This window comes from Dasypus novemcinctus, chromosome 15 (genome assembly GCF_030445035.2).
Source record: "Dasypus novemcinctus isolate mDasNov1 chromosome 15, mDasNov1.1.hap2, whole genome shotgun sequence".
NCBI lineage: Eukaryota > Metazoa > Chordata > Mammalia > Cingulata > Dasypodidae > Dasypus > Dasypus novemcinctus.
Genome location: NC_080687.1, coordinates 97,988,298 through 98,001,391, shown reverse-complemented (window position 1 = coordinate 98,001,391; position 13,094 = coordinate 97,988,298). Strand labels below are relative to the sequence as shown.

The following is a 13,094-nucleotide window of genomic DNA, read 5'->3' as shown; positions in this document are numbered from 1 at the left end:
CGACATCCATAAAAGAAGCATCTCTCTCTTAAGTGAAGCATTCAATTTGCCTCTTAGACTTAAGCAAGCACTGTGTTTCTCTCTTCCTCATAACTTTAGGTATCCTTTATTGTTATTTCTTACCTCCCAAGCTTATATTTCTCATCATCGTCGTCAGGTATGTTTTTCAATTATGTTGTTTTTATTCCATGTAGTTTTCCTTGATGAACTACCTAGATGAGTCGTTCCGCCTCTTCAGAATTTTGGGCTTTAATATGCCAAACCATTTGGGAGGTGTCCTAATAAGGAATGCAGATCTGTTGATTCGTTGTGGCATTTGGGATTTTTGTTTGTTTGTTTTGGTTATGTGAGACTGGAAGAGCTGGTGCTTTAGTTGCCATCTCTTGGTTTCCCTTCTCCAAGGCATGACTTTCTAAATGTGTCTGTGTTTGAAATATGTCTCGTCACAGTTAAAAGAGAGGGAGAAAACAAGAAAACAAAAACAGAAGAAAAGCAAAACAAGAGGGTAAGAGAAATGGCACCAGGTAGTTGAGGGGACGGGCCCGGCTCAGAAAACCCTGACCCTAGTGTCGCTGAAACCTCACTGTGCTTCATATTTTCATCGCTAGTACTCAACCCCAAAACCAACTTTTCATAGAATATTGCCGTTCTAGAACGACCTGGAGTGGCTTGGTGAGATTTCCTGGAGGGGGCAGGGTTTTCATTGGAGGAATGGAAGGGATTTGGATGAAGAGGAGCTAAGGGGGAGAAGAGCCCAAGTGGAGGAGGCAGCTTGAAGAGGTTTGCCAAGACCAGCAGAGAGGACTGAGCAAAGAACAAAGGACCATGCTCAGGCGCCGAGTAGTACAACTGGACAGGGAGGCTGGAGCCATGAATCTCCATGTAGGTTACAATAAATAGTGTGGACTTTATCCTGAAGGGGACTGCTGGAAGTCCCTGCGTAGAACGTGGCCAAAAATAAAAAAGCTGCTCTGTAAAGACTGAGCTGGAGAAAAAAAAGATAAGAAAAATAAAATAAAGTTTGAGCTGGCATTCTGGGTGAATGAGAAACACCAGAGTCAGAAAGAGAAGTTTCGAGGCCATTCAAAGAGCATCCCTCTTTTTTCAGAAAGATACATGAGGTAAGTTTCTAAGTCTCTTTTATTTTATGTTAGAAGAAAGGATATCTTATAAATCCAACATTACTAAAAGTATATAGTAGGGGATATGTGTGTTTATAAGTTAAACAAGGCAAGAGATAGATGCACAAACATTGGCAGGATATCATAAAAAGTCTGTCCTAGTCTAGTTAGCTAGTTAAACCCAACCAAGTGTCGTACTGGCTTCACCCAGGAAGGATTAGGGCTTCCCGGCCAATGACATACAGCCTTGTGCAGGCAGTGTGGATTGTGGGAGGAGGCCCTGATATTTCTCTATCATGAATGCATCTATCCTTCCAGACTCACAATGTGTGTGTGGGTAAAGTGTGTGTGTGTGATCCAAACTCCTCTACGTCCTCTCTAGGCCCTCCATAACCTTGTGCCATCTCATGAACCCAATAGAGTGGCTTAAAGAAGTGTGTTTAATGGTTTCCCTGTTACAGGTGGCTCCCTACCAAGCACTCAATTACAAAGGGAAGTGGATGTGACTGAAGCATTTGGGCACCCGCCTACCATGTGGGACATCCCGGGTTCGGTTCCCAGTGCCTCCTAAAGTAGACAAGACAGCGAGCTAGTATGACAGACTAGTGCAGCTGAAACAACAAGGAGACACAAAGAGGAAACACAATGAGAGCACAGCAAAGCAGGGAGGAGAGGTGGCTCAAGGTATTGAGGGCCTCTGTCCACATGGGAGGTCCTGGGGTTCGGTTCCCCATGCCTCCTAAAGAGAAGATGAGCACACAATAAATGGATACAGAGAGCAGGTAGCAAGCACAAACATCGGGGGGTGCGGGGGTGGGGAGAAATAAAACAAATATACTCAAGAATTAAAAGAAAACATTGGTGAAGAACTGAAGGATATCAGGTAAATTTTTTTTTAAAGGGATTATTTTATTTCCCAGTCCACACTAGGCAAATTTGCCTGGGTCCCAGTTTAACCAACTTACCAAAGAATCTCCCTCCCCACTCTATTCTAGCCAGCTTACCATACAGGAATTTGCCCTGCTGATAGCTTTAACAAAATTCTAACTCTAACACAGAGAAATCATGTAATTGTTTTCCATTTCTAATCATAAAGAAATGCGATAATAGGAATATGAAGTTAGAACTAAGAAATTTTTTCCATGGCTTTCTTAAAAGGTGGGCTGAATTTCCAGAGGAAGTTGATGCCACCTTCTACTGCTGCACTTTTTTGGTAAGATTTATTTTCTTCCCCCCCACCCCATCGTTGTCTTCTCTCTGTGTCCGTTCACTGTGTGTTCTTCTGTGTCTGCTTGTATTCTCATTAGGCAACTCCGGGAACCGATCCTGGGACCTTCCGGAGTGGGAGAGAGGCAGTTACTCTCTTGAACCACCTCAGCTCCCTGTTCTGCTGCGTCTTCTTATTTTCTCTCTTTTTTGTCTTTTGTTGCGTCATCTTGCTCTGCCAGCTCTCTGTGTCAGCTGGCACTCCTGCGCAGAGCGGTTTTCCCATGCTGGGCAGCATTCCCATGTGGGCCAGCACTCTGCGTGGGCCAACTCACTGCATGGGTCAGCTCGCACTCACCAGAAGGCCCTGAGCATTGAACCCTGGACCTCCTATATGGTAGACAGGAGCCCAATTGATTGAACCACATCCATTTCCCTGCTGCATTTAAAAAAAAATGAAATGAATCTGGCACAGTAGAGTAAGTCAGTGCCACTTGAAGGAAGACTCCAGCAAACCCTGATTTAAAAAAATATATTAATTATCCCAGGGCTTAATTAAAAGTTACCCATGTGATTGCTCTTCCTGATATTTTTTACCCCTTTCCCCATACCTGGTACAATGCTAACTCTATGTGGGTTCCAGTGAATTATTTAACATTCTGGCACTTTAATGCAAAAAAACAGAAGACTATCACTTAGTGTACCTTAAACCCTATCTCTGAAAATACTGTTTAAAATGCAGATGCTTTCATAAATGGAACTTAGGTGAGTGTACATTATCTCCTTGGATATCATTTCATAAACCTAATTGCTAAACAACTTCTTTAAAGTATGATCAAAATATTTATATTCAGAATTAGCCAGCTGCACTTGGTTTAGAGGACTCCAATTTTGTTGGCAACACCCAAAGCACCATACTCAGGAGCAGGTGGAGCACATGCCTTCTCCCCATCGGGCCTGACGAGGGTGTTGACCTTGACCACGTCAAAGTCACCGAGCTTCTGCATAGCCTGTCTGATCTGGTGCTTGTTGGCCTTGACGTCCACAGTGGACACAAATGTGTTTTTGTCTTTGCTTTCCTTCCTGATTAACTCCAGGGTCAGGTGGAACTTGCTGGCATGGAGAGCAGGCCAGGATATTTGGGCTGTCTGCAGAGCCACAGGGTCATGGGCTGCCGGCAGGTGGGTGACGGGTGGATCTTTTTCTTTGTGGCTGTGGACACCTTTCAGTACTGCCTTCTTGGCCTTCAAAGCCTTTGCTTTGGCTCCCGTTGCTGGAGGGGCAGAGGCTTCTTTCTTCACTTTTGTTGCTATCATCACGAAAAGCCTAAATAATGTTTGAATTGGTCTCGAGTCTGTAAGAATGAGATAGTCTAACCATGGTTTGATATACCACATCTCTAAATATTTTAGCATATTACATCTTGTATTTCATATATGCTCATGTAATTATATCAAAGGCATATGTGTAATTTAAATCTAAGTCAAAATAGAAAAAAGTGCTAGGCAGGAAATCAAAAACAAACTTGGCCGGCTTGGGAAACTCATATTTCTGAAAGTCATAAATTTGAAAATCTCACGTTCTCACATTTAATAGCCAGAGGACCTTGTCTTGTGTTCAAACAATGTTCTAGCTAATAGAATCAAAGTCCTGGAAAAAGGCTTCAAGAGGTCTTCTGATGGTTCTTTCTCTGCCGAGACCAAGAACAGATTGCAATCCCATCTAATGGGAAGGTCATGCTTATTTAGACAGACTCAGGTTTTAAAGCCACAACACAATTACTTTTCTTATGATGATTAAAAAAAAAGAAATCAAAGAAAAACTTGAGCTACTTTGATCTCTTGCAGAACTGTGGTCAATGGTGGTAGTAGATAGTCCTCATTAAGGTGATATTTTTAACGTGGGACCACAAGACACATTTGCATCTGCTGTAGTTGTCCAGCAAGAAAAACATCCATAAAGCAGCACAATTAAGGGGATGGAAACAGGCAGGGCTTTAGTCCATGCTTACCCTTCAGGGCTTGGGGTGAAGTGCCACCAGCCGTGGTTACTGCTGGGGAGGCTGTTTCCTGTTAACCCAGACAGCGTGGATCTAGCTGAAGTCGTCCCTGTCTTCCCAGCCTCAGCAAACACAAGGGAAAGGGCCTCGCTGTGAGTTATTGGCAACCCCTTGCTAGTGACTGACAGAGCTAACCGGTGTCACCTGGATGAGCCCGCTACTGCGCTCCACTGTGTGGACGGAGAACGTTTCTCAGCCTCGGTGATAGCCGCAGGATCTCTGGGCTTGTGAAATGAGCTGGTTTCTTCTGTACTCTGTCCCAGTGCTATCCGCTTTCAATTTTTTTTTTTAAGATCTGTTTTGATGTCGAATAGGAGATTGTTAAATATATATATATATATATAATGTATATATATATATATATAATGTATATATTTATATATATATATATAAAGCTCTTTAGTAAGGTGAGAGGCTAAATGGGAGGCTACCATATATCCAAAGCAGTGCCTAGTGGGAAGAAAATGCAAGAAAAATCATCCCTGTGATGCTTGCCAGGGACCAAAACAGGCCTCACAGAGTGCTACAGATGGCTCCCTAAAAAGCACACAGATATAAAGAGGATTTTTAAATTCCCCAGTCCCCACAAGACAAATTTGCCTGGGTCCCAGTTTAACCAGCTTGCAAAAGAGAATGGAAGAAGTCCACTAAGGCAGGAGAAATTTTTGGATTTTTGCTTTGAATCTGATATAATCAACTCCCCGCCCTGCTTTAAATCATTGCATAGCAGCAAGGGCTTGTACCCAAGAGAAAATTGTTTGTACTTTGCGTCAAAACACATTTAAAAAGACTGTTTCTACATAAGTTTTCATATAGTTTTCCTCTGACTTATTTTAAGAAAGGGGGATAGGAAGATTTTGTTTATTAATACTCCAGAGATTTAATGTAATGTTTTGTGTGATCTATTAACTTAAAAAAAAGATCATTTAAAAAAAAAAAAAAACCTCCAGAGAACCAAAATACAAATATTTATGTAAAACTCCTTTGTTTGTTTGTAATTTCCCTGGAGGGATGTCTCAGACAGATAAAGTAAGAGCAGAGTCTTATTTTGACCTTTTTTGACCTTTTGAAGGTCAAGGGAAATTTAGGCATGTCAAATATACTAAACACAAAGGTTTCTTTAGGGTACTCTAGGGTCTGTTGATCACACTGCATTAAAGTCCTTCTTACCTGCCATTTGCTTTAAGAAACGACACACAGAGAGAAGTTACTATAAAAAGAAAATCTGATTAGATGCTAAAAGATATATTGAGGAAGTGGTCTGCGTCTGGTTTTACCAGTAAAAACAGCAAAGGAGGAAAAAAAATGTCAGTACCTTCTTCACCTTTCTAAGTGCTCAGCTCAGGGTTGATTTTTTTAGGCATGGAAGGATCAAAGGAACAAACACACACACACACAAAACATTCCAAAAGAGTAAAACTGCCTAGAACGACAAATAAACCTCTAGTCAACAGAAAAGAAACAAAATTGGTCGCGGGTCAAGAAATACTCATGCAATCAGGAACTTCCCTGAAGTAGTCTGTTGTCAGTTGAAACCCCTTAAGTCATTGAAAAGAGGGTGTGACCCCAGCTTGGTTGTGCGCTCTTAGGAAGAGGGCCATTTGTTCTGCAGGACTCTTTCAAGACCCTTGAGCTTCAGCGCTGTGGGTCAAAAACACCTGGGGAAATGGCTGCTCCCAATAGATCTTTTGTTTTCTCCTTCTTTGGGTTAGTCTTTAAACTTTGATATTCACTTCTTTCTGAAAGTGCATTAATTTCGTTTTGCAAAGAGCAGAATAATACTTTGGAGGCATAATAAAATATTGTATTATAGTCATTACCAAGAAAAGTGTGACTATTATTCTGAGACCAGAGTTAATTTTACAAAGCATTAGAGCACATGTAAGGGAAGCAAGCCTACATATCTTGCAGACAAGGTGTCTTCATGGCATGTAGTCAAAGCAATTCAATTCAGGGATTTAAAAAATATTTTGCCGCAGTACCTATGCACTTTACAGAAGTCACAATCTATCATAATGGAGGTGAGAGAGGTGCCAATGAATGACAAGCAGGTAGGTGGTTGCAGAAGACTGCAGAGATACAGAAATAAAAGGAGAAAAATTGAGCAAAAGGGGTGTGGGGTATGAGACTTGGAAGAAAAGACACATGTCATTAAGAACAAGTAATTCGGGGGAAGAGTGCATCCAGTACCCATGTGCAATCTAAGCCCTCACTTGACATAGGTGTGCAATGGACACAACCAATCCAATGTCCACAGAGAAAATGTGGAATGGGTGTGGGAACGGTAGCCATGGGGGCTGCTGGGTGTGGGGAACGGGAGGAAGAGATGAGATGTGGAGGCGTTTTCGGGACGTGGTTGTCCTGGATAGTGCTTCACGGACAATTACGGGACACTGTAGATCCCCCCAGGGCCCACTGGATGGAACGTGAGAGAGTCTGGGCTATGATGTGGACCATTGACTATGCGGTGCAGTGATGCTCAGAGATGAACTTACCAGGTGCAATGGATGTATCACGATGATGGGAGAGAGTGTTGCTGTGGGGGGAGTGGGGGGCGGGGGCGGTGGGGTTGAATGGGACCTCATATATTTTTTTTAATGTAATTAAAAAAATAAATAAATATTTTTTAAAAAAAGAACAAGTAATTCCGTGAAGCAAGAATTTGAACCAATAAATCCTGTTGTATAATGGAATGCACCCGAAAAAACAACTCAAGTTGGTTGAAGATTTCCAAGAAATTTTTCTTATAGAGTTCCCAAGGAAATCCATTATTTCAGAAGTTCTGGTATCCATGATCGAGTGGTGTTTTCCAACGACCAAGGAGAGAAGGCAAGAATAATGGACTTGAAACGATGAAATAATAAACAAGACCAGAGAGTGTGAAATCATTGCTAACCTGAAGGTAACCCTGAGCCAAAGCATTCAGGGAAGGCAAGGTTGTGTTCCTAAGGTGAGGCTGTGCCCATTTGGGGGAGATTTTCCCCCAAGCCAGCCTGAAGAATGTGACTTATAACAGGCTCCCTCTGGGAGCAACCTAAGGAAAGACACCAAAAAAGGAGAGGAAGCCAACAGAGTGTTTTTAGTCTCACACATCCTGTGCTTTTTTTTTTTTCCAGTCGCTATTTTAAAAGATAAACATTACATTTGTGGTTGAGGGTTTTTTCCAGGTTTAAAAAAAAACTAAAACCACAATATGGTGCTGAAAAGAAGAGACCTGAGAGGAAGCTAATGACCTTGGAAATGCAGGCTGCTTTCCTGGTTTTAAAAACAAAACAAAGAAAGAAGCTGTTTAAAAAAAAAAAAAAAGTGGGCTGAAAAACTGGAATCCTGGCCTCCATGTCCAGTGCCCATGGGGCCCCCAGCCGGTTCTAAAGTAACCTAAACACAAAGACGCTCTGTCAAGTGCGAATCTCGGAGCCAATTACCTGTAACACTACATTCTATTTTTTAAAGTTTCATTCCACTAGTATTTTACAGGCAAGAAGGCTTATCCAACTTGAATGTTATTTGAAACAAGAGTATTTCCATATTCTTCTTACCTAGAACATTAAAGCAATTTTTCATATAATGCGCTGGTGGTTTTCTTATGAGTTTGAAGCTGTCCCACTTCACCGCTGTGTCTCTTCCTTAGTCTCTTGGTTTCAACTGCGATACCAAAGGTGACTCTTACTTATTGCATCAAAAGACCTTGTCATCATCACACAGGATGCCACTGAAGGCTGAAAGCCCAGAGTCCAGGAGAGACGAACAGGACCTCAGAGACTGACCTATGTGGGTTTGATGGGGCAGTGGGTAGAAGTGCCTGTCGGTTGAGTTATTACTGGGCTTCCTTAAGAAATTACTCAACCTACCAGATAACATATCCATTGAAGGGTGTGCCCAGTGGTTTCCTTTGTACAGTCTACCACTTGATTGGCTTATAATGGTGCCATTAGGACAGAATCAGAAGACAAAGAGGATTCAGGGAGCCCGCAGACATATGGTCCTTATAGCTATGGATAATTGAAAACCTATTATTGTTTGGCATACACTCTATTTCCTTTCCTATCAATACCCATACTATTCTGGAAGTCACTGCCAGGCCAACTCTAATTAATTAGAGAATGCTAATCAATTAATTAGTATTCACCGAGCCCCTGCTCTATTTTGAACACCATAGAAATTTCAGTAGCAAAAGAAAAGGACTATGAAACACAATCCCTGTCTTGGAGTAGCTGATAAAATATGGTTGGAAGACAAGACTCATTTAAATAGAAGCTCTGCAAGACAGAAGGTATTCCAATAGTATAGATTATAAATACTAGGAAGGATCAGTGAAAGGAGACCCTTAGTAGAATGGAGCAGAAAATATGACCAACTTAAAGCACATAGTTGTTCAAACAGCTGTTTTTCAGAATCTGGACATTCCATTTAAAATTACTTGTAATACTTGACAAATACTATTGAAATAAAAGCTGGATGGTAAAGTAACCTTGGTGGCATTATTGACTTTTGCGATGCCCTGAAAAGGTTGAGTCAGTACCCTTCTCTCCAACTGGTCATCCACAAGTAAGAAAATCTGATATTAACCATAAAGAGGTGTTGATGATACTCCTTTATAAGGTACAAACTGCTTTGTAAAAAACAAATTTCTTTAAAAATGTAAATCACAGAGGCTCATAGGCCCTCAAAGTTCTAAGAAATTAGAGCGGGCATTCAAAAATATAACCAATAACTACTTTTTATACTTTTCTAGGCTAAAATTTTTTATTGCCATCTATTGTCATCAAAACAAGAACTAAGAGGCCTATTAGGAGATGGTCTGACTTTGGGAATTGTTATGCATGCTGTTGAAATGATGGATACAGGCCATTATACATTTAGTCAAAAACTATAACATTGTGTGGTGCGTAATGTAAACCATAATGTAAACTATAGACCATGGTTAGTAGCAATTCTTCAATATGTGTTCATCAGTTGTAACAAATATACCATATTAATGAAAGATGCTGTTAAGGAGGTAAAGTGGGGGGGGGCAGGGAGTGAGGTATATAGGAATCCCCTATATTTTCAATGTAACATTTATATAATCTAAATCTTCTTTTAAAAATAAATAAAATAAATTTAAAAAAAGAGACTGAGTTTTAACATATTTTTCTAAAAAGAAAACAAAATATGAGACAGAAGGAGAGAGAGGAGAAAGAAGTAGTTACTTTTTTTTAAAGAGTTTTAAAAAAATTTTTTTAAATTATTTTTATTTATTTATTTACTCCTCCCCCTTTGCGGCTTGCTTGCTGTCTGCTCTCTGTGTCCATTTGCTGCACGTTCTTCTGTGTCCGCTTATCTTCCTTTGTTGCGTCATCTTGCTATGCCAGCTCTCCACAGGCACAGGCCATCAGCTCTCATGCAGGCGAGCCTGCCTTCATGAGGAGGCCCAGGATGCAAACCCAGGGCCTCCCCTGTGGTAGACAGGAGTCCAAATGATTGAGCCACAGCCGCTTCCCTAGAGTTACTTTTATAGTATCAGGTAAAATAGATACAGAGCTAAAACATTACGAGGGAGTCACAAGACTACTGTGTGATGGTAAAAGGTATATTAAAGCATGAAGTATTAACATTAACTGTAAATGTCACAAATTTGTTTCAATAGCCATGTGTCTAAAACCAAAGCTAACAGAAATACAGGAAGAAATAAATAGAAATATATTTGTAATTGAAGATTTAAAAATTTCTACTAAAATATGTATAAGTAGAGAAAATTATACAGCTAAACAATGAAGTAAAGTACAATTAGTGAACAGGGAGAGAAATTAATAGATTTTCTTCTTGAGAAAGGAATGAGATCCAAAAATGCACAATAAACACAAAAGATAATTCTACAAGTCATTTTGCCTATAATACAACAACAAAAGTAGAATTTAAAAACTAGCAACAACCTAGAAAGCATAGAACGTTCTTTTTTTATATTTAGAGAAGTTGTGGGTTTATAGAACAATCATGCGTAAAATACAGGAAGAACACTCTTTTAAATAATTTTTCGGTCACAGAAGAAATTAGAACTATTTATGAAACAGTGTATATTACCAGAAACAAGTTGTATTTGCTTAAAAGCATTTGATCAACATTGTGTTGATATTTCAACATCCAATCCACTCCAATCCTACTGTCAGGGATTTGGTTCTGAATTGGGCACACCTAATTTTTGCTGATAGGTGTTAAGTCTGTGAAGAAAACCTTCCTTGCTTCTATGAGAGAACCACAGGAGGAGATGGCCTCTCTTCTTCCTCTAGACTTTGCAAATATCCGGAAATGATACTAAAGATTACTTAACCACTTTTCTACCAATGATCGCAAGTTTAAAGCTGAACGGAACCCGGGTCTTTGATGGTGTTATTGAAATGTTATACTAACCAGCAGCAAATCTTACCCTATCCAGACACCATATTGGGTTAGTTAAGGCATTTTCTTCTTGTTTAAATTAGTTTTTATTGTTTTGGCTTTTTTTTCATGTCATTGTTACTATGGTTCTTGTTACTTGCACTAGACAGAATCCTGACTGATATAAAGTATAAAAATCAAGGTAAATCAAGAAAAAAAACTATGTCTTAATGTAATTAAAAATTTAAAAAAAGAAAGTAACAAGATAGAGAACACACAAACATATGTAAGCCCTAGGAATGGCTAACATTTAAGTGGATCTTCTATGGGCCGACCACTGAGCTAAGTGCTTTGCAGACATGAGCTCATTTAATCCTCACAATACTCCTAAATAACATAGTCACCATTATCATCCTCATTTAACAAATGACAGGGATGGAACCCTGATTTGACTCAGGGCAGTCTGATTCCAGGGTGCTGAACTGCCTTACTCCTCCGTATTTCTTTCTGATAAAAAGAAAGTGGTTGTTTCAACTGAGGAATTGAACAACTACATGTCAACAAGCAAATTGCACTTGAAAGTGGTTGAAAAAGATATAAATGGTGCATCTGTTCTCTATTGCCATGTAAACCAAAGAGTGCGAAATTTTCTGGCAAAACCAAACCAATCCTTTTCTTGCTCCCGAGTCTTCAATCTGGGCAGGGCTTGGCAGGGTGCCTTGTCCTGCCCCCCACAGCTTCAGCAGAGACGGCCAGTTCGCGCCCTGAAGGATCCACGTGCAGAACGACTTGCGCAATGGCTGGCAAGGGCGCTGGCTTTGGGCGCTCAGCCGGGGCTGGGAGCTGGAGGCCCCTTTCCCAGGCTGTTTGGGCGTCCCCACTGGATGGTGGCTGACCTCAAGAGCAAATGCTTCAAAAGACCCCAAGTGGAAGTCGCTGCCTTTGTAACCTGGCCTTGGAAGTTGCTTGGAGTTTCTGCAGAGTGACAAGCCCACTCATCACCAAGGGGAAGGAGCACGGGCCTCCCTTCTCAATGGGAGAGTGTCAGCGACCAGCATTCGGCATGGCTGCTGCAAGTGGATGAAGAAAACGCAGTTTGCCACCGACACTCTTCTACGTGAGAAAACACGGCTAGAAAGCCATTATAGAAAAATGCAGTCACATGTTAGTAATACTCACTTAAAATCCTCCAAAAATATGAAAAAAAATTGAATCCACTCTTTAGGTGGGCTGAAGGTGCATTATAAATTGGTTTAATTTTTCTGGAAAACTCCTTGACAGTATTCACTTTTTTGACAATATAAATGGATGGAAACATTCTATGTACCAAGCTTAGGTCAGTAAACATGATGATTTCATCCTGTTTAATAGTTATATGGATTTTTAAAAGGGCAACTTTGTAGATTTGTAGATATTAGTAAATACAGGTAAAATACATGCATTAATGCCAAGCCACCAAACACCACAAAAATAGTACATGCAAAAATATTAGAAATATGTAATTTGTATACATATACACTGGCAAAGTTGAAGTGAATATGGAGTAACAGAGGTAGAATTTAATGATCACCTTGGTCTCTTCTCTATAAAGGTACTTAAATGTGTAGCATTAATAAATAATTTTAATATACTGTATAAATTAAATATAGTGCAAGCCCCAGCACACATAGCTACACTACATGAAAGAAAGTATGCTACTTTATCAAATACAGGCTGACGTATACTATCGATTTAAATGTTGAATCTTTAGTTAAGAATTATTTGCTTGTCTTTCAGAATTTAGAAGAACTGGGGGGCATGAGTTGGAGGATCCCTGGTACAATAGCAGTCTATGAAGTTAATTTCCCCCAACTTTTTTTTTTTTTTAATCTTGGTAGAAGTCTCTAAGAGGTTGAATTAAGATGGAGCACCTCCCTGCCCACCTGCCCTCAGTCCCTCAAAATTACAAAATGGTGTAACAAGAAAGAGGCCTGCATACTATGGCTTGAAGGTAATAAAACGTGCTATCAGTAGACCCCAAATTTTGAAAAATTGCAAACCGTCCCTTAAAACCTGTGCATGCGAGGGCTTTCGAGGTGGGCGTGATTCCGGGGATGCTCCAGGCTCAGAGCTATCCGACAGAGGCGTGGTGGCGTTCCTTGGTGAACGTCAGGACTCGCAGAAGCCAGCGAGGGCATTGACCTCCAGGGTACTTGGTGCAGGAAGGCAGCGATTCTCTCCAAAGCATGCCTGCAGCACAGGGCCACCGCACCTAGATAGACAGCAAATCCACTGTATTAAATTCCATGGGGAGGGGTGGAGAAGGGCAGGGTGCTGATTATGATAAACATATCTACAAGGGCACAAAGGCC

General features: G+C 40.6%; 1 protein-coding gene across 1 annotated transcript; it reads right to left on the bottom strand.

Annotated features, from left to right (window-relative positions):
- Window positions 1-3,202: 3,202 nt before the first annotated feature.
- On the bottom strand, window positions 3,203-3,643 carry LOC101414356 (large ribosomal subunit protein uL23-like). The gene has a single exon (XM_058276857.1). It carries the CDS (start codon window positions 3,641-3,643, stop codon window positions 3,203-3,205), a length of 441 nt encoding a protein of 146 aa, XP_058132840.1.
- Between the last annotated feature and the right edge of the window lie 9,451 nt (window positions 3,644-13,094).

Bases quoted from the DNA above. Each gene is read 5' to 3' on its own strand.
- LOC101414356 (XM_058276857.1), bottom strand. From the start codon at position 3,643: ATGATAGCAACAAAAGTGAAGAAAGAAGCCTCTGCCCCTCCAGCAACG.